The sequence below is a fragment of the Platichthys flesus genome, chromosome 7 (genome assembly GCF_949316205.1).
Source record: "Platichthys flesus chromosome 7, fPlaFle2.1, whole genome shotgun sequence".
NCBI lineage: Eukaryota > Metazoa > Chordata > Actinopteri > Pleuronectiformes > Pleuronectidae > Platichthys > Platichthys flesus.
Window position 1 is genome coordinate 18106698 of NC_084951.1, and position 25220 is coordinate 18131917.

The 25220-nt window shown below is 42.8% G+C and overlaps 3 protein-coding genes across 7 annotated transcripts; 2 read left to right on the plus strand and 1 right to left on the minus strand.

Moving 5' to 3' along the window:
• The first annotated feature begins 1340 nt into the window (after nt 1-1340).
• Nucleotides 1341-4363, plus strand: LOC133956512 (kelch repeat and BTB domain-containing protein 12-like). 3 transcript variants are annotated; one of them, XR_009921154.1, is made up of 5 exons: nt 1341-1497; nt 2299-2515; nt 3173-3726; nt 3982-4082; nt 4225-4363. XR_009921154.1 is itself a non-coding variant. In XM_062391628.1 (5 exons), exons 2-4 carry the CDS (start codon nt 2414-2416, stop codon nt 3712-3714), a joined length of 480 nt encoding a protein of 159 aa, XP_062247612.1. In that variant the 5' UTR covers nt 1341-1497; nt 2299-2413; the 3' UTR covers nt 3715-3726; nt 3982-4117. The 3 variants fall into 3 exon arrangements, 1 of the variants encoding a protein (XP_062247612.1); XR_009921155.1 differs by lacking the exon at nt 4225-4363 and having other exon boundaries at nt 3173-3357; nt 3474-3726; nt 3982-4117; XM_062391628.1 differs by lacking the exon at nt 4225-4363 and having other exon boundaries at nt 3173-3357; nt 3522-3726; nt 3982-4117.
• Nucleotides 4364-4899: 536 nt separating this feature from the next.
• LOC133956511 (sodium- and chloride-dependent creatine transporter 1-like) lies at nt 4900-11218 on the plus strand. Of its 2 annotated transcripts, XM_062391626.1 has the most exons (7): nt 4900-6766; nt 7187-7321; nt 8125-8265; nt 9480-9582; nt 9672-9772; nt 9850-10020; nt 10157-11218. In XM_062391626.1, the coding sequence occupies exons 2-7, from the start codon at nt 7292-7294 to the stop codon at nt 10283-10285; spliced, it is 675 nt and encodes a 224-aa protein (XP_062247610.1). In that variant the 5' UTR covers nt 4900-6766; nt 7187-7291; the 3' UTR covers nt 10286-11218. The 2 variants fall into 2 exon arrangements, with proteins under 2 accessions (XP_062247610.1, XP_062247611.1); XM_062391627.1 differs by lacking the exon at nt 7187-7321 and having other exon boundaries at nt 4901-6766.
• Nucleotides 11219-11788: 570 nt separating this feature from the next.
• LOC133956509 (solute carrier family 26 member 6-like) lies at nt 11789-21531 on the minus strand. 2 transcript variants are annotated; one of them, XM_062391625.1, is made up of 19 exons: nt 21199-21531; nt 19516-19655; nt 19104-19214; nt 18801-18973; nt 18544-18708; nt 18103-18255; nt 17855-17937; nt 17182-17329; nt 15968-16081; nt 15787-15864; nt 15580-15675; nt 15381-15487; nt 15184-15253; nt 13746-13838; nt 13466-13570; nt 13024-13347; nt 12855-12909; nt 12497-12627; nt 11789-12364 (listed from the first exon to the last, which is right to left on the minus strand). In XM_062391625.1, the coding sequence occupies exons 1-19, from the start codon at nt 21336-21338 to the stop codon at nt 12338-12340; spliced, it is 2313 nt and encodes a 770-aa protein (XP_062247609.1). In that variant the 5' UTR covers nt 21339-21531; the 3' UTR covers nt 11789-12337. The 2 variants fall into 2 exon arrangements, with proteins under 2 accessions (XP_062247609.1, XP_062247608.1); XM_062391624.1 differs by having other exon boundaries at nt 13024-13350; nt 21199-21530.
• Nucleotides 21532-25220: the final 3689 nt, after the last annotated feature.

Sequence of the window (25220 nt, forward strand, 5' to 3'; positions counted from 1 at the left end):
CCAACACGGCAGAGCAAAGAAAGACAAACACAATAAACTCATTATCTTTGATTGATGTGACCTTAACTCCGTGCGAGACTTTCAAGCACAGGATGCTGCTGCTCACATCTTATCAATAGGTAAATAAATAAAGTTCAATCATTTAACTGCCTGGATGCAGAGGTGAGGGACTAACCTGGTCAGGGATAACGATTTCAACTTTCTAAAAAGTGGAAGGGGTGATAAAGGCCAACTGATCAATACCACTGTTCTCGGAGCTGTATATAAAAGTGGTTAAATCAAGAAAAAATTAGGAGTTGATCATTGGAAGCTTGATCCAACAAATTAAAGTGATCCATATACACATAGAGGTCCGCCCCCCCCCCCCCCCCCCCATGGTAAACTGAATAAGAATTCAAGATCAGGTGGCTCAATTTCGACAAAATGCCTTAAAATGTGTATTCTGTATTGTATTGTGTTAGATTTAGATACAAATTTGTATCTGCTTTCACGTTCATGCTCCGTCGACCGAGACCTTCCTTACGAGAACACCTGCAGCGGGAGAGTTGACACATGTAGGTGAGCACATTTCACATGTGTAGACAATTTCACACACACACACTCACACACACAACCCGACCTGGTGTCACTGATTAATCTGAAATTCACGACTGTACGGATTGTTTATCTGCTGCCGTTGTGTAATGCAGTGTTTCTTACATGTGCATGGGAACGTTGTAATAACCAATTAGCCTGAGATAACAGGACACACCTCCTCGGCTGAATGCTTGTTGTGAATGTTTGACCTCTTATTTTGTTTAGTGAAAGTGCGTGACGCTGCTGAGTCACAGTCGGTGGCAAACAACAGCACAGCCGTGACGCGTGCTTTCAAGTAACCTGTAACTATACTATGTGTTTTAAAGTGGAAAGTGTGATTGGTTCCAAGTGTTTTGTTCAAAATGTGGATTTGTCCTTGACTTCAGTCTTTAGCACAAGTGAACAGTTACATCATATTTCCTTCCTTCTTGCCAGACCCTGTTCAACTTAATAAGATAGTTTTGGGACTTTCAAAAAAAGTCAACACCTGCATGCTGGTCCTTCCTTCCAGCTCACATTACAAACCATCCTCAAGTGCAATAAGCTATGTCAATATAGATCATGTCTTTTAGAAGAAATACACAACTTGGTATTCTAATCACGTGCTGTAGAAATGTGCATGTCTTTTAAAAGGGCAGATTGAATGAGAGTGAAACACTGAATGGTCTCTGCTGCTCAGAGACTTCTGGAAACCTGAACTGACAAACAACACCACTAAGCACCAGTGGCACTCGCTGGTCTATTTTAAACCTTTTCACCAGTGAGCGTGTCAATGCCGCACTCACAGGCAGCAACTAGAACAGAAGACAGACCTGCCAGTCCAATAATAAACAAATACAAACACACTCGCCTGGAGCAGTTTAAGACATCACAAGTGACATCATCCAAATCCTGGCTGGGGACAGGCTCGGTACAACACTGGTAGGATGGCTGCTTTCTCTGTGTCTAGATAAGTCATGCTGCGAGTTACCTATGCATGTCTGCATGGAGTTCAGAGGCCTGTGTGTGTTTGGCACGCCCACTGACAGTGTCGACATCGTCTGCAAAAGTGTGTGAGTCGGTGGCCAGAGCCAGTTTAAGACCCTGGTCGAAAAGTCGTCTGTATGAGCAGAGTGAAACCATCAAGTATTATGGGAGACACTTGATAGTCCTCCTGTTGTCTGTGCTTTGATTTGATATGGTCCTGATGTTTTTATACAGTATATATTTTTCTAATTGAAATTCATACATGCAGAATATCTCCTTTGAAAATTATGAACCACTTTTCATAACATAGAACATTTTAAAAATAGAAATAATACTGTTTGCAGAAAGTAATAATAATAATAATAATAATAATACACAAATATTGTGTTGTTAATATGTTTTGCAATCACACAGGGATCAGCAGCACAAAGCACAACACGCTATAGTTATTCATTAAAGCTTAGCTGGAAAGAATAGGAAGGACTTGTGAGTGTACATGGATTAAATTCACTTAACAAAGTACGAGTACATGCAGCATGTGAAGTAGGTCCAACCACAGTAGTTTGAGCTCAAATTAGGCTACAAATCCACTGGCATGAAAAAGTGAATGAAAGTATAAAGTTTAGCTGTTGGTTTACCAGGAGTCTCATTTTGTTTGGTATGGTCAAATGATGAGGCAGCAACATTTGATCTATTCAGGTTGACAAGTTCCCCTTGATTGTCTCTCTTACTTTACCTGTAATGTGTGTTTGTTAGTGCTCTGCTAAAAGCTTTCTCTCTGCTCCCGGCCTGAACGAGAGCCCATGGAGCCCTGGGTGATGTTGTGCTCTCTGCCGAGCACGGCTCAATCCTGCTCAGGCAGCTGGAGAGGATGAGAACCTCTGAGGAGCTCACGGACGTGGTGCTGCTGGCCGAGGGGATTCCCTTTGCTTGCCACAAGGTTGTGCTCTCCGCATTCAGCCCTTACTTCCAGGTAAAGAGGCCTTGCACACAATTTATACAGTTTTTTTCAAGTGGTTGTCTGAATTTTATTCCCCTTTTTCTCATGCATCATTATTGTTGTCGATCTTTTGTGTCCAGGCCATGTTCACATGTGGTCTGAAAGAGACCACATGTGAACATGGCCTGGACACAAAAGATCTGAGTCTGCTGCTGGGCTACATGTACCGAGCTGAACTCCCCCTCTCCAATGACAACATCCAGGCAGTGGCTGCTGCTGCCTTCCTGCTCCATGTGGACGGAGCCTTCAGGTGGAAAAAACGAGAGTGAGATGTAGGATGTTTATTATTACCAAATAAACTGAGTAGACAGGATATAGGATTAGATAGGAGACTGTGGCATTCAGTAGCACTCGTGTCAAATAATCTTTCAATCACAGCCGTAAACAATTGTGAGGCAACAATACAGCATGATAAGAAAATGATTTATGAAAATTAGATATATCATAATATGTCTTTATTGGTCCCTTGAAATCGGCCTATTTCAAAGGATCAGAATAGATGAACTCTTTAAAAATGCTCTTTATCATTAACGTTGTGTCATATTTTAGTTGTTCAGCTACTTATTGCAGCCACTAGATGGCAGAAACTCTCTGCTCTGTTTTTCCCCTTATTTGTTGTGCTCTCTATAGGTTTGTGAAGAAGACAAAGTGCTGGACCTGGACGCCCAAATCCTTGGGGATCTCTTGCGTTCAGATGACCTCAACATATCACAGGAGGAGATGGTGCTGGATCTAGTGCTGCGCTGGGTGGAGAGGAGAAGAGGGGACTCTCAGAGCGAAGCTCAGGCTCGCCGTCCGTCAGGAGGAGAAACCCAGTGAGAAGGGATATTCGGAGGGAAAGGCCAAGTGATAAAATTGTAGACTCTTAACCCACATTTTCCTAGTGATTAGTAAACTGACGGAACAGAATGCCTATAAATGATTCTTCCAGATATTGCTTCGGGATGCTGAGTGTTTTGGGATAATTGATACTCTCCAGACCTCAGGTCTCTGTGAGACAACAGTTCCACCTCGTCCGGCTCTTCGTTACGGCATGGAGGCCACTGACCTGCTGCTCTGTTTGGCTGGGGTTGATAAGGATGGAGTGCCCGCCCGACGCGGAGGACTTCCTGACCTCAGTTGGTGCTTTGCCCCCCATGCTAGAAAAACTTGCTACATTCCCTCTCCACTGAGGGCCTGTGGAGGTACGGGACAGATCACAGCAGGAGCAATGACACGGGACAATAACATTAATAGTTGATGCTTTTTTGGTCCATACATAGCTGTGTAAAAAGATCTGAACAACAGGTTGCAACATCTCAGTTATCTACAACACAACCAACAGAATGATCCTACACACAGTAGTCTTAAATCATGGTTCCCATTTCTCAGATGATTTTCTTGTCTTTTTCTTGATTGTTCCATTTATTCGTGAAATCTGCTGCCTTCTTTTCCCCAAGGATCAGACGGACGACGACCCAGACAAGCTGAGTAACCGTGTGTTTCAGTTTGACCCGAGCAAGGACAGGTGGACCGAGTGTTCCAGGATGAAGTACTCCAGGTACCGCTGCGGCACTGCTTTCCCAAATGGAGAAATCCATGTATTAGGTCAGACCACAAGCAAGGCATCAAATGCATTTCTTCTGTTCTTTTTTTCTGTAGGAGAAGAAACGGGTCAAATAATGTGTGTGTGTTGTCTTCAGGTGGCATAGCATGCGATGGAGCAGACCGCAGACAATCACGCTGCTGTCTGAGCTCTGTGGAGATCTATAGCCCAGATACAGACACTTGTAGGGCAGGACCAACCCTGCCCACTACTCTGCTCTCCCTCAGAACCAATGCCACCAATATAGGAGTAGTGGAGGGAAAGCTCTACCTCTGTGGATACAACAAGAGGGCAGGTCAGTGACTGATTGCATGTTAATTACTTCCAGCAGCTTCTTTACATAGTTTCTAGCATCACCATCTAACTGTAGGGCAGCACCAGAGGGGCAATCTGATTCGTGCCCACCCAGCCAACCCACGGTCAACAAAAATCATGGCCATCAGTTTAACAGTGTGGTAAAATGTCCTTTGCTTTCTGAACTCCTTCCTGGTCCACAAACACAAGGCAGATGTTGTGTCTACTTCAGTGCCAGGGAATACCAGCTGACTGATGAGGCAGTATCTCTATGGAAATTAGATTTTGGTCAACCATGACTAACATACCCTCTCTCATGACTGCAGGCCGTCATGAGATCATCACCAAGGAGATTTTGGGACTGGATCCTGCGGACAATGTGTGGACGGTGGTGGAAAGACGAGCAGCCATGCACGACAGCTATGACGTCTGTCTGGTGGCTAACCTCAATCCTCGAAACCTCTTCACGCCATAATGCATGACCTTCCTGATTCTGAGCTACACTGTTTGGGGCCGGCACATGTCAGAAATAGACTTCTGCCTTCTAAATCGCACACAGTGCTATAGAAACTCAGCTTCACTCTGGGATTTCACATCGTTCAACGAGTAGATTGAGAAACAATGTCTGAAGGCCCCCAGACTTCCTGGCCCACTACTCACATTTCACATGTAAAGTAATTTCCTCTGTGATAATAATAGAAGCGAATGGGTTTCCAGGAGAAGCTCTATTTTATTTCATAATACATATGAACTGGTACAATAGAAGGTCAAGCCGGCCCTTATTGAAGAGGGGAGTGTAGCGCCGAGTTTAAACTACAGGTGGCCTCCCTAGTTTCGTTTCTGTTGGCAGGTCGATGAGCCTAAAAGTATTAACCCTTAATAAGTATTCTAATATATGAAGACACGTTTGTGATCGTTAGCGCCTCAGCTGTAGTAGGGATAATTGAAAAACAAGATAATCTTATCACTCTGTGAAGATATTTGGAATGCCCGTAATAGGAGGAGCCTTCACGAATATCCTGCCATCTGGTATTTTGTCTGCCGTGACCTTAATTGGAAGTTAAAAGATGTGTACAGATCCTGAGGTATTTCCACTCAGCTCTGTTTCTCACACTCACTTAAAGTAGCCCAGAATATCTTGGAAGAAGTATAAATGAACTGAGCTGTGATGCCAATGTATTTAGGACTCAGGAGCCAGTGGGGGTCTCGTGTCCTGTGTGTTTTTATATCTGATATGTTTATATACTATGTGGGGGGAAAAAAAAGTTTCTTGTTGTGCAAGCAATTTTGTGCCGAAAATATAGCAAACATTGACATGGTAAAATCTTTTAATGTGGTATTTAAAGGCAAAATCAAACACAACCAAAACGGCCCAAATAGCCCAGGGCTCTTGAGGGTTCAGCAAATTTCTGTATAATAATGTTAGGATTCAGCTCAATGAGCAGGTGAGCTAAACCACACAGTAGTCCAAATTACACACTAATAAAAGCTGAGCCTTGTCTTGGATAAACACGCTTTTATTTGGTCATAGTTAAATCTCCTCCACCACATCACAGCCTCACAGGGCCACTAGTGCAGCTATAGACCTGCAGTCTTACTAAACAATGTGGTCTTGATGCGGCCGGCTTTCTTAACCCAACCACCCACTCTCACTTGTTGTAATTATACATATCCATAAGCATTCCTATGAGTATTGCCTCAGACGGATAGAGCTTATTGACGGCTGACGCTGTTATAATATCCACCGTATTGCAACTGTTGTTTATACAGAGCGGATTCTTGGCTTGTGTCGCAAACTCGACTTGACTTTATCAGCGTAAACTGAAGGTCACTCACTGTGCTGACCATAAAACTGGAATGTTGACTTTGTATTTGAATGGGAATAAAATCTCCAACATAATTCATTTATAAATGCTTGAATAATTATAATGTTAGATACAGTTTGTGCTGTATATACAGTGAGTCAGTCCGGGTATCATTTAACTCTCCCCCTCTCAGACCTTGGAACAGACTTACCATTGGTTTATTTCCTCTCCTCCTGCTAACGACTGCGACAACAGAAGCTTTCAGAGAAATTGCTATTGATCCCTGATTTGCCAACACAGCATCCCTTTTGAGCCTCATGTTACAGGATATTGTAATTCATATTTTGCTCACAGTCACATTCTTGCCCTTCTGTTTTTACCCCCTCTCTCTTTCTTTTCCTCTTTCTTCTTGCAGGGATGCATTCGTCCTGGCCTTCATTAACAGTGGAACCAGTTTCTTTGCAGGCTTTGTGGTGTTCTCTGTGCTGGGCTTCATGGCTGAAGAGCAAGGCGTGGACATCAGTAAGGTAGCAGAGAGTGGTAAGGATACGGCATCCCCACAATGTAGCCACCTTAAACCCACTGTAATGAGTAGAGGGCTGACATTGAGAGCTTAATCAGGGGTTATGCAACGTCCACATCGGATTTTTATTTAACTTCCATGTGTAATAACATCACAACAGTCACTTGTCATGTGATGGGGTCAGCACAAAACCGAGTCAGCCAAGCGGCTCAGATAGTTTTAGTCCAGACACAGTTTGTATCTACTCACAACACTCTCCAGCAGTTAGCATCACTAAGACAACACCGTCAACGATAAGGCAATAAGCCAGAGTAAAACCATCTTCAGCCGGGGACAAGATCAAGGTGAAGAATCTCCAGCTACACTGCATATTCCATTTTTTGTATTGATAAAATGTATTCCATAATCGAAACATTACACCTCATAATGTACTGTAGATAAGTGCCGGGTGCAGATATTCTCGCTCTCCAGTTTGGACGCGGGCTTTGGAAGCCCTGCTCTGGATACTTTATGCCTCTGACTCTGCTTCTTAACCCTTCTTCATGTTGCTCATACTGGGCTTGGACAGCCAGGTAAGGACACATCTCAGTTGTTTCTATCCAACTTAGCTTTGTCTGAGAGGACGCTGTGTGCTAATGCCAGGTATGACCTGCTTCTGTATTTTTGCTGTTTTGATTCTGCAGCACTTATTTAGAAGCATTGTCTACATTTCTGTGTCTGTATCACTTCCTCTTACACAAACGGTCACACCGTGTCCAGTTTTAGCATTGCATTTCTTAGCAGCCTGTTTGTTGTGTGTCTGTTTGAGCCAGTGCCTACATCCATTGTTTCACAACCCAGGGATTTGTCAATGAGCTTCTGTCTGATTCACACAGAGAGCGTCTGTCTGCTCTCCGATCCTTTCAGTTACTCTCACTTTCCTTCCTCTCTCTCTCGCTTTCATTTCTTCTGCATTCATGTTTCTCCTTTTCCTGCCACAGCCACTCGGCCCGTGCATGTGCTGCCATTTCTAGTAAATGATGTAAAAATAGCTTCTCGGTTGAACTCAGGTTGAAATATGTCTCTGCGAAGATACACATAAACATCCTTGCGTTTGCAGACAGAGGAGGTGAGCTTGAGCGGACATGCTCACCTCTCAGTTGCATGTGATGTGCACCTGACACATAGTACATTGGTTCGTTGAAAGGGAACGTTAGCGGTTAGTCATGGGGTTGATTCAGCAATATGCTATTTCCAAGTACATTGCATTTCTAGGTTACAATGCACATCTGTGCACAACATCCAAGCATACTGACTTGAGTCTTAACCTCTGGGTCTGTCATTCACTTCTCTCCTCATTCTCTCTCTCTTTTTATCCACTTGCTTTCTTTTTCAGTTCGTCGGGGTAGAAGGTTTGATGACAGGCATCATGGACATGCTGCCCCCTAAATCTGTCCTGGGCTCTCTGCGCCGAGAGGTGGTGGCGGCCATCTGCTGCTTCATCTGCTTCCTCATCGACATGTCTATGGTCACAGAGGTACAGTGTGGAGTTTTAGACCTCAGTGTGTTGTTTGTCAGGATTTAAGTGGGATAAAAAAAATTACTTCCAGACCGAATTCAATGCCATTCAGAAACTATTGGGTCGGAAGATTATTTTTATGATTCTATTATAGACTTAGTAGGGATGCAGCCTTCATTGACGTACACATTGGATTTCTATTTCTTTTCTCTTATGGCAATAAACATTTGTCGAGTGAATTCAAAGCTGAACAGTTAAACTGCAAAATAAGCAACGCAGCTGAAGTCTAGTTAAAGTTGTTCAGTACTGGGTATATCCCCCAGTTTTCATTGCGTATAGTGCTACACACCTTCATCACAGAAGAGTCAATACTAGCCTGTGGAATGTTGTTCCACTCCTCCACAAGGGCCTGGCGGAGTTGTCGGCTGTTTTCCGGCTGTGGCCGATCCAGAGCATCCCACAGATGCTCAATGGGTGACCTGTCTGGCGAGTATGCAGGCCAAGGCAGGACAGGGACGTCTCAGCCTCTGACAGGGCACTACAAATCTGTGCCACATGAGGACGTGCATTGTCATGTTGGAATGTCAGTCCCCAGGCGCCGGATAAACAGGATCACATGGGCACAAGGATCTCATCACGGTATCACTGGGCATCGTCTCCCTCTCGTCTTATGGTCCAACTTCACATTGTTGGGTGGCCTTTATTGTTGCATTGTAATGATACTGTTTGCCGCACGTAGACACTTTTTATTGCAGCCACACCTGTGTAGCCTATGAATTATATCAGTTTTCAATGGTACTCACTGGTTGATCATTAAACAAACTGCCAGGAAAAACTCAAGCTATTTTTTTATTGTTCTGTACCATAGAAATACAGGAAACAAATTATTCACATCAGATTGCACACTTTCGCCAAGGTCCAACAGTCTCTTTAAAATTCGATGTAGTCGCACTAAAGTGAACACACTCATAGATATGAGAAGTCTAAATATCCCTGTTTTATCATCTATGTGGTGTTTCATTAGAAATTGGTGAAAATGTTGCAGTGTTAAAGAAAGTGGGGAAAAAAAAGAATTCCTGGAACTGCACCAAAATTTCATGGGCTTAGGAAACCATTGCCAGAACTGAAATGGGATGAAATCCCGAACATTGGAGATGGGGCTGCAATCAGGTCAAACATAAAGAATTAGCAGGAAAGTCTGGATCCTCACTGCTCTCTCTCTTTTCTGTCAGGGAGGGATGTATGTCTTCCAGCTGTTTGACTACTACTCTGCCAGTGGCATCACTCTGCTGTGGCAGGCCTTCTGGGAGTGTGTGGTGATTGCATGGGTCTATGGTGAGACAATGCTGCACAACTGCAATACAAACAACACAAACAACACAATCTAAAGCATTATCTCACCATACTTATGTCATCCCTGTCAGGCGCAGACCGTTTCATGGACGACGTGGCTCGTATGATCGGCTACCAGCCCCTACCCTACATGAAGTGGTGCTGGTCCTACATCACGCCTGTCGTCTGTTTGGTAAGAGTTGTTGTGTGTGGTTTTCTGTTTGTTCTACGTGGCCTTTGCAAACCGCTGACAGTTTTGTGTGCATACAGGGTGTGTTCCTGTTCCACGTGGTGAACTACAAGCCCCTGACCTACAACTCGTCGTATACGTACCCCTTGTGGGGTGAAGTAATCGGCTGGTTATTGGCTCTATCCTCAATGCTCTGTATCCCTGTCACTGTTCTCTTCAAACTGCTGCGCTGCAAAGGATCTTTGCGGGAGGTCAGTAGGCCACGGTGCAAACATGGATGAATATGCACATTATCTTGAGCGTGAATTAAGATGCTTATCTTAAAACTCAAAGCTCCAGCATCAGTCCAGGAGCGAGCTCATCGTGTCCTTGTCTTTTTCTGTGCAGAGGTGGCAGCACCTTACCACCCCAGTTTGGGGCAGACATCACCTGGAGTACCTGGCCCCAGAGAGTGAGGCCAAACTGCTGCCCCCTGCTGGAACCAAGAATCAGCTACCCTTTGAGAGTGTCATCTGATGACCTGAGCCCGACAGAACACAGATCCAAGGTCGCCTTTGACATCAGCACACACAGATACAAACATGCAGGCGACCCCACAAGCATGCACATCACACTGGCCCAGTCAGAGCAAAGTGCAGATTAACTACGCAGCCCACAGTTTTGAAGGTATGGAAAAGCCCTGGACAATTGGACCAAAGATTAGATGGGAGAAGAACTGAAACCCAACCGCAAGAATACAGCCATCACAGGCTGATGTTCCGTCTGCTCTGCTTTCTGACGCTACCTCGCTGATTCTCCCCTCTCTCTCTGTCCCCTGCCTTTGTGCTGTTCCGTCCAGTCTTGTTCCGTGAGTGCGATATGTCCAGTGTAGTTGCGATATCTTCCCTTCGCTGTGCCTCTCTGTTTAAGTTCAACAGCCTCCCAACATGTCACGTCATTTTACTGTGAGTAGGCAGAAACGTAAAAAAAAAAAATTCTCGAGAAACTTTCGAAATGAAAGACCTCACATTCGCTGCTGATATGCCATGGTCTGAATGTGTGTGTGTGTGTGTGAGTAAGAATGAGTGCGTGTTGGACTGTGGCAGTGGTGTCTTCATTTACATGTAGCGTTGTATTTGCCCATCATTGTTTCCTGCCAAGTGAACTCTCTTCGTGAACAGCTTCCATTTGTAAGAAACAAAACAAAACAATCAAAAAGAGAAAAATGCATCACCACTTCCAGCTGTGTGTTATGAACTAACTTATCCAGTGTATTGTGGGGTCTGTGAATCAGTGTTAACAATATTCGGAGGGGGATGACGATCAATATTTCCATCAGAAGGAGACGGAGAGAAAGTTCAGATCGAATTGTGCAAAGAGCAGGAGGCGGGGATGTGGGGAGGGGCAAGAGTCTTGGTGAAAGGAAAGAAGCAATAAATGACCAGATTAAGATGGACACTGTGTGTTTTTGTGAATCTTTATTTACACAGAACAATGTGCAGAAAAAATGTATAAAAAAAATTAATTCCAAGAGTCATTTGACCGATAAATATTGATAAAGCATTACACTGGAAGTGTTATCAGTCTGTGGACACAGTGTTGAGCAACAGGCACAAGGAAATGTGTTTCTGTTTTAGCCCTTATTTCTGGTCGTGAGAAACTGCAGAATTGCACACGAAAGCAATTGAATACATTTCCTGAAAGTCAAAATAATAACAAAACTTTTCAAGGCCTGATGCAGAGTTACTTGGATGGGACTGCCCTAATCATTGAATTACATTTGTCACATGAACTGTGTGCCGTCTATTACGATACTCTGTTCCGCAAAAGCAAGAGAGTTAGTATAGATGATGAGACAAGACTGCATCCCCCAAAATATAAGAATCAGATGTGTGATCACTGACTGTAAATACACCCACGCTGTAGACACCTATTACATCATATCTGCACTTCAGCTCCTTCTTGCAGCCGTTTGGAAACGAATGGGTGGTGATAACAGGATTACCCCCCCCCCCACACCCCCCACCCCTTCCTCCTCCTCTTCATCCCAGAGGTGACAAAGTCTTGTGCTATAAATTACAAATATATTTTCTATTGATTTGTGTGAGATGACACGTGGGTTTCCCTTACAAACACAACACAAGGGCCAACTGCATAGATCCCAGAAAACCCACACAACGCACTGACAGACTGACACATGCATACACATCGTGGTGCGTCTGTTCACAACAACACCTCTCAAATATGAGTGTGCCCCCCCCCCCTCCACAGTCAACCTTTCACTCACTCTCTCACACCGGCTATAAATACAGACTCTTATTCGTCTGTTACATTCTCCCACTCATCCCCCGCCCCTCCTCTGTGGAAAGAGAGAGAGAGAGAGAGAGAGAGAGAGAGAGAGAGAGAGAGAGAGCTACGATGACGTATTGCTGGCGATCTCATTAAGCGATATCATAAAAAGCCCGTTGCCACATTAACGGCTCCCTGGATTTTAAAGGGGGAGGAGACAGTGACGACCAATAGTGAGGAGCGGACCACAGCGGAGGAGGGGGAGGATGGCGAGAGTTGGAACAGTCTGACCCCTGTTGGTTACATCGGGTTGATGCAGGGAACGTCCTGGGGGGAAAAAGACGTGGAAGATTCAAGGCTAGGACGAGCGGGCATTTCAGAATATGAGCCGGCACTGATAACTGAGTGAAGCTGAAGGATCTGAGAGGCGTTAATGAACATTCACGACGATGAACGTACAAGTACAAAGTCTCTCAGCCCCAGTTTCTTGAGAATGTGCAGCACGGCATCGTGGACTGTGACAAACAACCTGCTCTTCGGGATGGACTCTGAGAAGAAACCTGCGGTGTCCAGCTGCTCCACAACACAGGCTACACAGAGGGGAAAAGCAGGCGTGACAGTGAGAGACCATGAGAGGGAAAGCATTTTTATGATTGTAAAGAGATAAATATTTATGTTTGAGTGACATGTCAGGCAAGGAACAATGTGGCGCCACTGAGGCTGAGACCTTGATGCATTCAGTATCTAGAGCTCCAGTGATTTGACCATGCATTAGGGTCATTCACTTTGTCTCTGTTTTGTCTGGTGTGCCACTCACCTTGGCATCCCGCGAGATAAATGTTTATATTAATCTCCCCGAAGTCCCTGAAAATCTGGGAGAAAAAGACAGACATTACTTTGTTTGTCTTCTGTCTCAAGTTGAACCTGTGTGCGCCCATTCCAAACAAAGTATCAGATCATGTCACCACCGACAAACAAAAACTCACATTTTTCAATGTATTTGTAGTGACTGTGTCCACAAAGCCGGTGGACGATATGTCCAAGATGATGCTGTGGACATCTGATCCGCGGGTCCCCTCCTTCTCCTCATCACCATGGTGCGGCTCCTGGTAGATGCTTTCATCACCGTGGCAACCTGTGTCTAAATCTGAGTCATGTTGGTAGGCCGAGTTTACTTCTCCTTTACTGAGGCCATTTGTAGAGGTTACTGCTGCACTGTTCCCCTGACTCAGTCCTGCAGAGACTTTGTCCTCAGTCAACTCCGTCAAAGAGATGGCGAGAATGGACATGTCTCTGAGCGCTTTTTGCTTCTGCTAGGTTGAAAAAGAGGGAACCACAATTAGGGAACACATCAGATGGATTTTTATAAGCTTTTGCTTTCATTTCAGATGAATGAAAGTGTCCCTGAACATGTTATTTGTATTGTACTTGTGTCTTTTCCTCCGTTTTCGCTTTCGCGTTTTCCTTTTTAGGCTTCAGCGCCGCGTCTCGCTTCTTCTTGGCCCCCAGCAACTTACTGATTTCAATTCCACTCTGCACAAAAAGCCCGGGCACCACATTAAAGAGAGAAAAGAGAGGGTGAGATGATTGGGCAGGATAATGAAAGCAATTAAAGGTGCCGTAGATGGGACAAGGATTTACATCTTGTAATCAAACACACAGCAGCACACAAACAGCCACCAACATTCATGGAGCCTCACACACTAACCTTCGCTTGCAGGGCCTCCAAGTACATCTCTGCATTTGTGTAGCAGATAGTCGTAGATGAGCGGAAGATTTTTATTCCTGGAATCTCTTCAGTCTGCGGGGAGATATCATGAGGTAGAAGAGTTCAGAACATCACACCAGGTTCTGATCTCATTGGCAATTTCTACCTCCCCCAGGTGGTTGTTTGTCTAAATGAGGCTTTGCTACCAGTGATGATCTGACTATCAACAGTGCTCATCTAAAAGGGACAGTTCAACCAAATTCCTGAAAAATATTTGTAAATTTAGTATCCAGTATCTCCGATGTTTTTGCTTTTGTTTGCCTAATCACTGAAATGTACGCATCCGGAAAAACTTCATCTGAAACAGACTATGTGAGTCTACAGACAAGGTAACAGCTTTGTGCTGTCCACAGCATGCTAACATAAGGAGGTTAACATGCCAAATAACATGATGATGTTTAGCAGCTGTATGTTTACGAAATGTCTCGAGCGCCACCCAGTGGCTGACTGCAGTATAGGTCATAAACCCCACTTCTCCCGTACTGACGAAAGGGTCATGGGTGAAACTAAAAAGTCGAGGTGTATGTCAAATATGTTTATTTTTGTCATTTTAGGTAGTTTTGTTACCTAAAATGACAAAAATTGTAGGTAACAAAAATTCAGAAACAAGTGTTCATGTTTCTGATAAGTTTGGTTATTTTATGCTAACCTCGCTAACTTCATCCCGTAATCGCTACTGGGCAAACTCTGGCTCCAAAAGTGTAAGGTGGCGGCATTTCAGAATAGAGGGTGCAAGTAGAGCCTTATACCCACTCTATGGTGGTAACATTTGCTAGTTTAGCCTAAACACAGAGCACAGCTGAGCCAATGGGAAGAACTGTATTTTTGTCATCAACTATTGTACAAATGTTTATTTTGGATGTTATTAAATGAAATCTTAAGGGCTCACATTTCGATTCATTCTGACTGGGACTAACTATGACAGTTTGTCCTTTAGTACTAGAGACCTTTCATTTTAAGACTTCAACTATGGAAAACTCATTAGTATTTATCCGTTGTGCCCTCTGTGGATGTCTGTAAAACATTTCTTGACAGTTGTTGTTATCTTTTAGTCCGGACCAAAGAGGGGGACCAGACCTGACTTTCTCAGAATAATGGTTTGAGCAAGGCCAATATATCAAATTACTTTCTACTGAGGAGGACTGAACCTGCCAGAGAACTCTGTAGAATATAAATGAGGGCCCTGCCAGAAATGCATGCACCATTTTAAGGAACAGGACGAGAAAGGTTAGAATAAATAAATGAACAAAAACCAAAGCTCATGTCATGGCTACAGAACATAAGAGATTAATAAGAAAATGTGACCGTTGAAGTTTAGTGACCTGGCCCTTTAGCTCTCTACTGAAGCAAAAGGTACTTAGCACTGAAAGATTCTTACCCCCCCGTAGGCGTCTATGTCCAGATACAAGTCAGTGCCTTGCACTTGGCCCAAGATGGAGTAACGGGGTCTGAAAGGTATTGAAGTGGCAAAATTAGAAAAACAACTCCCCTGAAGCTCGAAGAAAAATCACATGAGGATTATCCCACCATGGCTGCATGCACGTCAATAATTAATAATCAGTTACGCATAGTTACCGTTGTGTTCTGAAGATGAAAGTGAGCATGGAAAAGCCAATGGAGACAGCCAGACCCAGGTCCAGGTTGAGCAGGATGGTGCTTATTAATGTTACCAGCCACACCAGCTAGAGGGCAGTATAAACACTGAGAGTCAATGGGGTCAAAACAGTGACGCAGCAACATTTCCAGTTTTTAACTGGGCTGGATTTAGTCGTACCAGGTCCACCTTGTTGGTCCTCCACAGCATCGGCACATCCATGAACTGCTTAAACATCCCTTTCAAGTTCGCAAACACTATTGTGGCTAAAATAGCCTGAGGAGCAAACAAAGACACACACACAACCACACAAGCTATTGGTTATTAAATTGTATGCCAGGAGAGATGGGGATCATTAGCAAGAAATGGTGCATAGGAGGGTGTTACCTTGGGGAGATCTTCAAAGAGAGCACCAATTTTCAAAACTGTGATCAGCACAATGATGGATGAAACCACTCCCGCAACCTGACAAAACACACAGACACACAGTTTTATTGTACAGTCACTGGTCTCCGGCTGGTCATAGGTGCATTGTGCTTTCTGTGAATGTTTGTGTAGACATGCTTACTTGTGTCTTGCCCCCCGTGCTCTCCTGGATGAGGCTGCGAGACAGCGAGCAGGTCACAGAGTAACACTGAAAGAAGCTGCCAATAGTGTTACTGAGACCCAGAGCAACCAGCTCCTGGAATTAAAAAAGAAACAGACAGACAGGTTGAAGTAGTAACTTGCATGTTTATTAAGCTGACTATATTAATCCTGACATTAGCTGATTTTAACATCAAGACCTTTAGTGTCTGGAGTCTGTGACCTGTGGGTCAATAATATTAATCTACTGTTGTATTATAGCAATTCTCAACACATGACCGACACCCTGAGAGCAATGTGTGAATATTTAAGAGACACTTCATTGCACAAAGCTTGTTGGCTATTAATGATTCAGCAGGCGGGCTCTTAGAGACTGCGAGTGCTCCCAACCCATCCCTCTCTTTGCAGCACAATGATCCCGGGCACATCCATCCGCAAGTGGGTGTACTGTAAGTCCATGTGTTGCAGACAATAATAAGAGCTAAAGGGATGGGGGGGAAAGTTTGGCTGCTCTGTGCATGTATTTTTAGGGGAACATTAATCATTCAGTGCTGCTGTGCAAGCAAATAGGAAGCAGGTTGGGGCATCAAGAATAAATTGTCAGAGAAGAGAGAAGAGAAAGTACTTGCATCTCCGTGACTGATGGGGATGATAAACCCATTTCTGTAGAGTCCACGATCCAATTTCTACTTCTGTGTCTCAAACAAACGTGTTTACATATGTCAGATTTATGCCAAGTCACTCCAAGTGTATATTCATGGTTATTCCACTGTGAGGTGTGTGAGAACTGGATGACTCACACTTTGTAAATGAAAAGCCTCCATGCATGTGATTGTGTTTTTACTTTTATTAGTTGCAAAAATTATATGCATTTTAGTAATAACCACCATATCATTGACAATTACTGTCATTGATCATACATTTGTAAATAATAAATAAGTACACAAGTAAATATATAACATAGGTCTAGTTGTTGCTTCTTTTACATTTTCATGTAGAATTGTTACATAATAATGTCTTTAAGTAGCTGTGAGTGTGTTGTTGATCCAGGATAACATGATGCAAAGTGGCCAGATAGAGTTAAGTCTAATATTAAGTTGAGGTTTGACTCTCCCCTGCTAGCAGGGAGTCAGACAGGAGCAGGGACACAGACTCTCACAGCTGCTTGTGAGAACCACAGTGTATCTTTTGCCTCACCTGGTTGCTGTCCACCTTATAGCCATGTTTAAGGCCAAACGTTTTGCCCAGGGAAATGTTGATGGCGTAGCCCACGATGGCCACGGTGAAGGCATCGCCTATCATCTCGGAGAAAAATGAGGTATCTGGAACTTGAGGGGCCTGGAGCCTGGAGCAGGATGAAAGGGTGAATGGTTGGAGTTTGTACCAGTGTAGTGTCCAATCAGATCATACGGAATGTGACATTTTCCCTGAGGCTGTTCCAACACCGTGACATTCAAATAGTTTTAACTTAGAGTTTTCTTGTAACACTTCACGTGTGACCTTTTCCTGACTATTGGTTTAGCACTAGCTGCAGGTTGTAGATTTCTGTTATTGTTATATGCACAAGCTGAAGCTGGCAAACTCATTAACATTTTCAATCACTGAGAAACATTTAAATATTTGTTTGAAAGTGCATTTCCATGAATATGATAAAGCAATCTCACTAATGGACTATTCCACCAGCAATCCACAATCTGTGACCCTGTTTGTCTCATAAACAACTCTACATATCAGACAATCTGAAAATCTGGTGCTGCTCTGTCTTGTAAACAGTTTTGTTCAAACAGCCGACCTCAGTCTCACCCCTACTTTCACTTCCTCTTTCTGTTTTGTCCACACAAACTCATTGCAGACACACACACGAGCTCACCCACTGGGAATCGGCCCAACAACATCAAGCTTGTATTTAGTCTCAAGTCCGCAGAAGTGGGTGATGATTGTTGCTGCTATGATCTGTTGAGAAAAAACAAAGGCTTCAACGTGTGGAGTAACTCTTCAGTTTGAGCACAGGCTGCAGCACGTGTAGAGCTAGGTCAACTGTGGTCATGGTGCCCCCCTGCTGGACGATTAACCTAATGCACCTGCTGCATGAGTGACGAAAGGAACAGACAGACTCACAACTATCAGTTCCACAGGGATGGGCATCGGCAGCTTCTGTTTGTAACAGTCATTGATTTCTTTGGCCACAATGAGAACAGTGAGCGACACCAGGCTGACCACCAGCTCCGGCACCTGGGTCTCAGGCAGCATTCGGCAAATATCCACCACAGTCTACGAGCAAAAAGAGTGGAGGAGAGAAGGATGGAGGAGAGGGAGAAGGTTGGAAAACAATTCAATGAACCTGGTGTTTAAATCTTGCTCTGCCCTCTGGCCTGTCTATGGTCACACGAGACGATACAACAACTCTGAGGTCAAGTTTATGCAAAAATATAAGTTAGGTGTGTTGTTGAATCAACACAACTAATGGTCTAAATAAAATAAGACAAGGTAAGATTTACCAAACTTTCATTTAACTTGTGTGTTTCCATATTGTAGTTTCATGGTGCCTGACATACTCACATAGATAAGGGAGAGGGGACCTGTGAATCGTGATGGTGTGACTCCAAACAGGTACTTGAGCTGTGAGACACACACATGACACGCTGACCCTGTAGTATAGCCACGGATCAGCGGCTCGGACAGGTACGTGACCACGAAGCCAAACCTCACCACAAAAAACAGGATCTTAGGACAGGGAAGAAAAAGAGAGAGGGTAAATACAGAGCAGTGAAATATGAAATAAAACGGTTGTTTGGTTGAAAAGGACAGAAACACACCTGAAAGATCCCTGTCAAGACTGTGAGGGAACACGCTACCTTTACCCTCAGGGCATCCCGAGCTCCAAAATCGTGAACCTGTGATCCGTTGGTGCCGTTTACGATAAAGTCACTGTCGGGGGCCAGCCTTTCTGTCACACCCCCGATCACGATGCTCATCACCGCAAACGTACCTGAAAATTCAAAATCATTTAGATTCACACAGACACATCAACCCGGATCCTTTTATCCATAGGGAACTCATTTTGTTATGTGTATTTCAGTCTTAATTACAAGAAGCCACAGACACACACTCTTTCTCACCTATGGAGAGGTGTCTGGAGGTGCCAAAGATGAAGTAGACCAGCACCGGGAATAGAGAAGTATACAGGCCAATCACAGGGGGTAGGGAAGCCAGAAGAGCATACGCCATACCTGGTAAAAAAAACATAAAAATCTATAAAGAAAAAGCCTACTCCCTTATGTAAACTAAATGTGATGTTAGCTAAGGTGGCTATATTTTGGCTGTTAAAACTTTTTTGATTTAATTGCTGAGATCAGAGTTTTGATACCATTAACACTCTCATGACCATTAAATATGAAGTATAAAGACTGGAAGCAGCCTCGCTTGGATCGGTATGAGAGTGGCACAGATTATGAACTCTGAACTGAACTTTTAAAGTCTGTTTGGACAAACACTGAGCTCCCTCCACTGTGCACATCCATATATACAAACCCTGCGGCAGATGCATGATGCCCACACTGCAGCCAGCGATCAGATCTCCAATTGCATTTTCTCTGATGGAGTATTTAGGCAGCCAGCCAAGAACAGGCACCCAGCTCACCACTGTCTGCTTCAACCTGGGCACCGAACATCTGCAACAGAAATAGGTAACGCTCATTTATCTGACACACAAGTAATTTCCCATTTAGAACCTGCATGTCCCAACAAGCTCCTTCAAACTTCAGTGTAAGATTCAGGTGAAGGGATTCATTGGCAGAAATTGAATATAAAATAATGCTTGTGAGGCTTTCATTAGTCTGCAATCATCCAATGTTTTTAACAGTCGTCCAAACCGGACAAACTAAACTTTTGAGTTTTTATGACAACTGAAGGCTACCACAGGTTTTCTTTCATGTTTGGAACGGGAGGGTGAGGTGAGGGGTATTCAGCTGCAACATGCAAATTCACCACTAGATGTCCTAAAATTCTACACACTGAAACTTTAAATTCAATCAATCTGCACCACATCTCACCTACTCATATGTATCAGTTCCCTTTCTCCCCATATGCCTGATATATTTGACTATAATCCATGAAACATTCTTTGGAAAAATGGAGAAAAAGTTGAATACTTCTTATCCTGGATCTGTCCCCTGATCCGGGTACGCACCAACATTTTATGGGTTCTTCCCTTATCCATACGCCGTCTGGCCACTAAGTATGGTGGTTAACCGTTCAGAGATTTTTGTGTAATCTTGCTTACAAACAAACAAAAGCTAACCAACTAACTAAAATACCTCCTGCTTGGAGGGTTATCCATTGAATTCTGAACTTTCCGGCTTCAATGCTGAAGGATAAGAAAAACAATTGTGAAATGATATAAGTCCTCCACAAATTGTAATTCTGTTATTGCTACATCACTACAGGCAGATCTTCTAAATGCATTCGATGATTGAATAAAATCGTTTATTAATAACTAATAACTTGCAGTCAGTGTGATTTGGAAGAGCAGAAACCCTCCATGTGGGTATGTGCACATACCCACATGAGATTGAGCTTCTCAGTGACAAAAGACAAATAGTGTCAAACTTTAGATGTCAAATATTTTTTGCAATTTCTATATGTTATATTTGTATGGTTATGAATTCTGGATTTTATGTGAAAGAGTAGATTTTTAAATCAGCACCCAGAAACGCAAAACCTTATTGATTAGTGATTAATTTGTCGTGAAAAAACTCTGCAGTTTTTATCAACAGGCCGTTTTAAAGGCAATGTGTTACTTTTAACTTCTAAATGCAAAAGGAAATGTCCTACGCAGGTTTGAGTGTTTAATATGTCTCATATAATGTGTGACTGTTGCTTCCAGCTGAGTAAATGGTCTTTGTTCCCTCATTGTCATTCATTACATGATTAAAGCTTTTTTTAATCATCATTGTTTTGCTTTGAGAGGGGAAAACAGTTGACAAACACAATTACCATGAACACACACAGACGTATTCATGACTATTCATTATTGTAAGTCCTTTTTGAGCAGCCAGAGGTAAAGCAAAGTCACACACAAAATAAATAGACATTTCAAAGCCAAATACAAACATATCAGTCTTGTCAGTTTGTTTCATTGTCTCAGGGTTTTTCAGTTTTCTCATTTGTTGCCGGTTACACCACTCTCCCCATGTGTCCTTTTTTAGTTTTTACCTCAGGGACTCTTTCACCCGTTCTCCCAGGTTCGGTGAATTGGTCCTCTTCCATTTTTGCGCCACTTCATCAAGACGCAGCTCATCCAGAATCTCCCTCTGCACAAAATACTCCCCGTGTGAACTGCCTTTCTCCTCCATGTCCCAGGTGTGTTTGAGCGGATTCAGCACAGCTTCGCCAAGCTGATGTCTGTCTCAGCTCCTCCTCTCTGCTCCTGGGTTATCTTGAATGGACTGGAAAGTCCACTCATTGAGAGAACTGGTTTCCTTGGTTGGCCTGTGGGATTGACTATCCCTGTCCTGACACTAGTCCCTATTCTGCATAGGCACACCTGCGGTTATATGTTTTAAGGGTACATGCACGTGTTAGCTTATTGTGATGATCCTGCTGAAGACTGCAGCTGGAGGGCCAGAAAGTGGTAGACACTCCAATCTGTAAATAAAAAACCTGATTCTGACATTGAGAGACACTCTACCAAACACACACCTGGTTGTACGCTCACATAACTCTAAGGTAAAGATTATATTTTGTATTATCACTTTTTTTTTATCAAAGGGATAGCTCAGTGTCCATTAAACACTTTTGGAGTTTCAGGAATAAACAGTGTTGCAGCCAAATCCAATACGGCATCATTTATAGCACGCTTTAAGCCTTAATGTCCTCTGATGTCCTCTGAGCACACGCTCTCACCCAAAGGCATGCCCGGGGTCGGAGTTAGCATCGCTATATCTTCTAGCATCGCTCTTTCCAGTTGCAGACATTTAGGACAAACGGTGTAAATGACGTCGTTTTGAATCATATTTGATTGCCGGGGCTTGCGGACACATGGATGACACCAAACGAGCAGTATGGGGGCATGTTGTCGTTTTTTCTGTTGTTTTATCATGTTTGAAGTAGTATTCACAATTTACATCGATTGCATTGGATTTGGTGGCAACACTCTTTACCATTGAATCTCCAAAAGTGTTTTGTGGACTCAAACACTTCCCCCACCACTCCATCGACATAGTGGAGAGTAGATAATGTGTGACTTTGAATTTGTCTGTGAATCATCGCTTTAAGCTCACACACCTCTCACTGATGTTTCTAAGTTAGGTTTGTGTGTAAGCACCTGTTTATCTTTATTGGAGACCAATCTTCCTCAGTCAGGAGTTAGAGTAACAATATTTTCACCGTCAGCATGAAATCACCACACACATTATGTAAGTGTTAATGCCCCATAATTTTAAATAGAGAGAAGAATGATCAGTAGTAAAAAACTGTACTGACTCTCAGTAGAGCACATGCCTCCACCAAGGCCCAACAGTCCCCTTATTAAACCACAATTAAATCTGCTCTACGTCCCCTAAATAACTCCGGGAAATTTATGAAAATGTTAATAAAATCTCTATCTTGATATGTTAAAGAAAGTGACAAAAAAAGGTCATGGAACCATCTCTTTTCTGGATCGGCTCCAAAGTTAATGAGTTGTTTCTTCAACCAGTTTTTATGGTTCTTTCATTGTGTAATCCTGCTGATAAACAAACAAATGGAAGGGGTTAAATACACATCCTCCCTGGTGGAGGTAATTAATCTTGATTACTATGAGGAGCAAAACATTGTCCCTGACTAAATAAAAACGGCTTATAAAGTTTCACAACTGAGACTAAACCATATGGTGTCTGAATCTGAGCTGGAGCGTTTTGCCCTGTGTGAATAAAGACACGAGTCCACGTATCTGAAACAAGATGTTTATGTTTCAGATTCTGTTGTGTCATTGAAATGTCCATCGATGTATCAGCTTCACCGTATTTAATGTACGTTGAGGAGCAACTGGTTGACAGGAGAGGATTTCTGTTTTGTCACTGAAATGACTAACTGGGGTGGATGAGTGTCGGATGCGCCAGGAAACATTCTCGCGCGTATTAACCCTGGCCCCATATGTGAATGTGTGAAGAATAACCAGAGAGAATCTTCTACAACGCCATCTCATCTGAGCTCATTCACAGATTATACAAAACAGGATGCGTTTCATTTTAATCGAAAATGTAGTAAACACATCGGATCTTTTTTTTTATTGTGCTTCGGCACTGTTACTTTAATTCTGTTTTTCTATTATTGCTGTAACAAGTGAATTTCCCCATTGTGTGGATAAATAAAGAAATCTAATCTAATCTAATAATAATTAAAGACACTTCCACTACGTAAATATTGCTTTACACAAACTTAAGTCAAACCTTTTTCACGATTGTTTTTTTTAACCCCTGACACTATTCAACATAATCTATTTAAGTTGTCAAAGTTCTCTAATTTGGATAACTTAGTTTTCCTGTAAATGGCCATGTTTTTACCGTTTCTTTTGTCACGTTTGAGTTGGTTCTATTTGGAGTAGCCAAGGCCACATGTTGCAACCATAAAACCCTGTTACTTTTAGTTACCTATTTCAAATTGTTACTGCTGACTCACGTTGGTTCGGCGGAAATTGCTCAAAGTTAAACAGTAAATGTGAAAATAGATACAACATACCACTACTCTGTTTTTCAACTAATATAGAATTATTTTATACTGCACATCATTTCCAAGCACCTACACAAATATAGGCTAGTGAACCCATTCCTATTTTAAAAGAAATTCTAATTCCATTTATAACTTTCAAAAACTGTTATAAAACATTGAAAGGGACAGGATAACAAAAATGCGACTATCAAACGGTAAGATGTTCCATTTAGAAATGTGTTTAAACTTTTGTGATCCCACATCTTTGTTGTATCAAATGTGTGCATATTTTAGTTTTGTGTCCATTTGTTTTTTGACAGAAAAAACAAAATCTTCTCACAGCGATAGAGTGAGATAAAGACAGGGAGAGATTAAACTAAGAGTTAAACGGTGTGAAACTGTTTGCAGATGTCTCATCTTTGTTTTCCTCCCAGAGGTGAGTGGAACATTCAAATCTCACCACAGCTTTTTCAACATTGAAACTGTCTTACAATAAAACCAGCAGTTTATTTAACATGTGGTTGCACGATGTTTCATAAGAGACATTTAGGGGGATTTTTAAACAGAGTTTCTCTCGCTGTGAATGTGAAACAACGCCTGCTGAAAGTGAGCAGCCCAAAGGTCTATAAAAAGAAACGTATTTGTTGGTTCTGCACTAGATAACCAACACGGCAGAGCTAAGAAAGACAAACACAATAAACTCATTATCTTTGATTGATGTGACCTTTACTCCGTGCGAGACTTTCAAGCACAGGATGCTGCTGCTCACGTCTTATCAATAGTTAAATAAATAAAGTTCAATCATTCAACTGCCTGGATGCAGAGTCGAGGGACTTTATAACCTGGTCAGGGATAACGATTTCCACTTTCTAAAAAATATACTCATTTATAGTTATAAATGAAATTGGGAAGGGGCAGAAATTATAGGAATGGCAGATGACTCATATCATATTTATACAAATGACTATGAACAAAGGGGTGATAAAGGAGAAAGGCCAACTGATCAACACCACTGTTCCCGGAGCTGGATATAAAAGTGGTTAAATCAAGAAAAAGGCAAAAATTAGGAGTAGATCATTGGAAGCTTGATCCAACAAATTAAAGTGATCCATATACACATAGAGGTGCGTGCCCCCCCCCCCCCCCCCCCCCATGGTAAACTGAATAAGAATTCAAGATCAAGTGGCTCAATTTCGACAAAATGCCTTCAAATGTGTATTCTGTATTGTATTGTGTTAGATTTAGATACAAATTTGTATCTGCTTTCACGTTCATGCTCCGTCGACTGAGACCATCCTGAAGCACAGGTTTGGCCAAAGGTCCTGACGAGAACACCTGCAGCGGGAGAGTTGACACATGTAGGTGAGCACATTTCACATGTGGAGACAATTTCACACACACACACTCACAAACACAACCCGACCTGGTGTCACTGATTAATCTGAAATTCACGACTGTACGGATGTTTATCTGCTGCCGTTGTGTAATGCAGTGTTCTTAAATTTGCATGGGAACATTGTTATATCCAAATAGCCAGAGATAACCGG

Excerpts from the sequence above, each read along its gene's own strand:
- LOC133956512 (XM_062391628.1), top strand. The coding sequence starts at position 2,414 with ATGAGAACCTCTGAGGAGCTCACGGACGTGGTGCTGCTGGCCGAGGGG. Across the intron at positions 2,516-3,172 it reads CATTCAGCCCTTACTTCCAG|GTTTGTGAAGAAGACAAAGT; the intron begins GTAAAGAGGCCT and ends TGCTCTCTATAG. Across the intron at positions 3,358-3,521 it reads CCGTCAGGAGGAGAAACCCA|ACCTCAGGTCTCTGTGAGAC; the intron begins GTGAGAAGGGAT and ends GATACTCTCCAG.
- LOC133956509 (XM_062391624.1), bottom strand. The coding sequence starts at position 21,338 with ATGGAGGAGAAAGGCAGTTCACACGGGGAGTATTTTGTGCAGAGGGAG. Across the intron at positions 18,709-18,800 it reads TCTTGACAGGGATCTTTCAG|ATCCTGTTTTTTGTGGTGAG; the intron begins GTGTGTTTCTGT and ends CCCTGTCCTAAG. Across the intron at positions 12,628-12,854 it reads TTATCTCGCGGGATGCCAAG|CCTGTGTTGTGGAGCAGCTG; the intron begins GTGAGTGGCACA and ends CCCTCTGTGTAG.
- LOC133956511 (XM_062391626.1), top strand. The coding sequence starts at position 7,292 with ATGTTGCTCATACTGGGCTTGGACAGCCAG. Across the intron at positions 9,583-9,671 it reads GGTGATTGCATGGGTCTATG|GCGCAGACCGTTTCATGGAC; the intron begins GTGAGACAATGC and ends CATCCCTGTCAG. Across the intron at positions 9,773-9,849 it reads TCACGCCTGTCGTCTGTTTG|GGTGTGTTCCTGTTCCACGT; the intron begins GTAAGAGTTGTT and ends GTGTGCATACAG.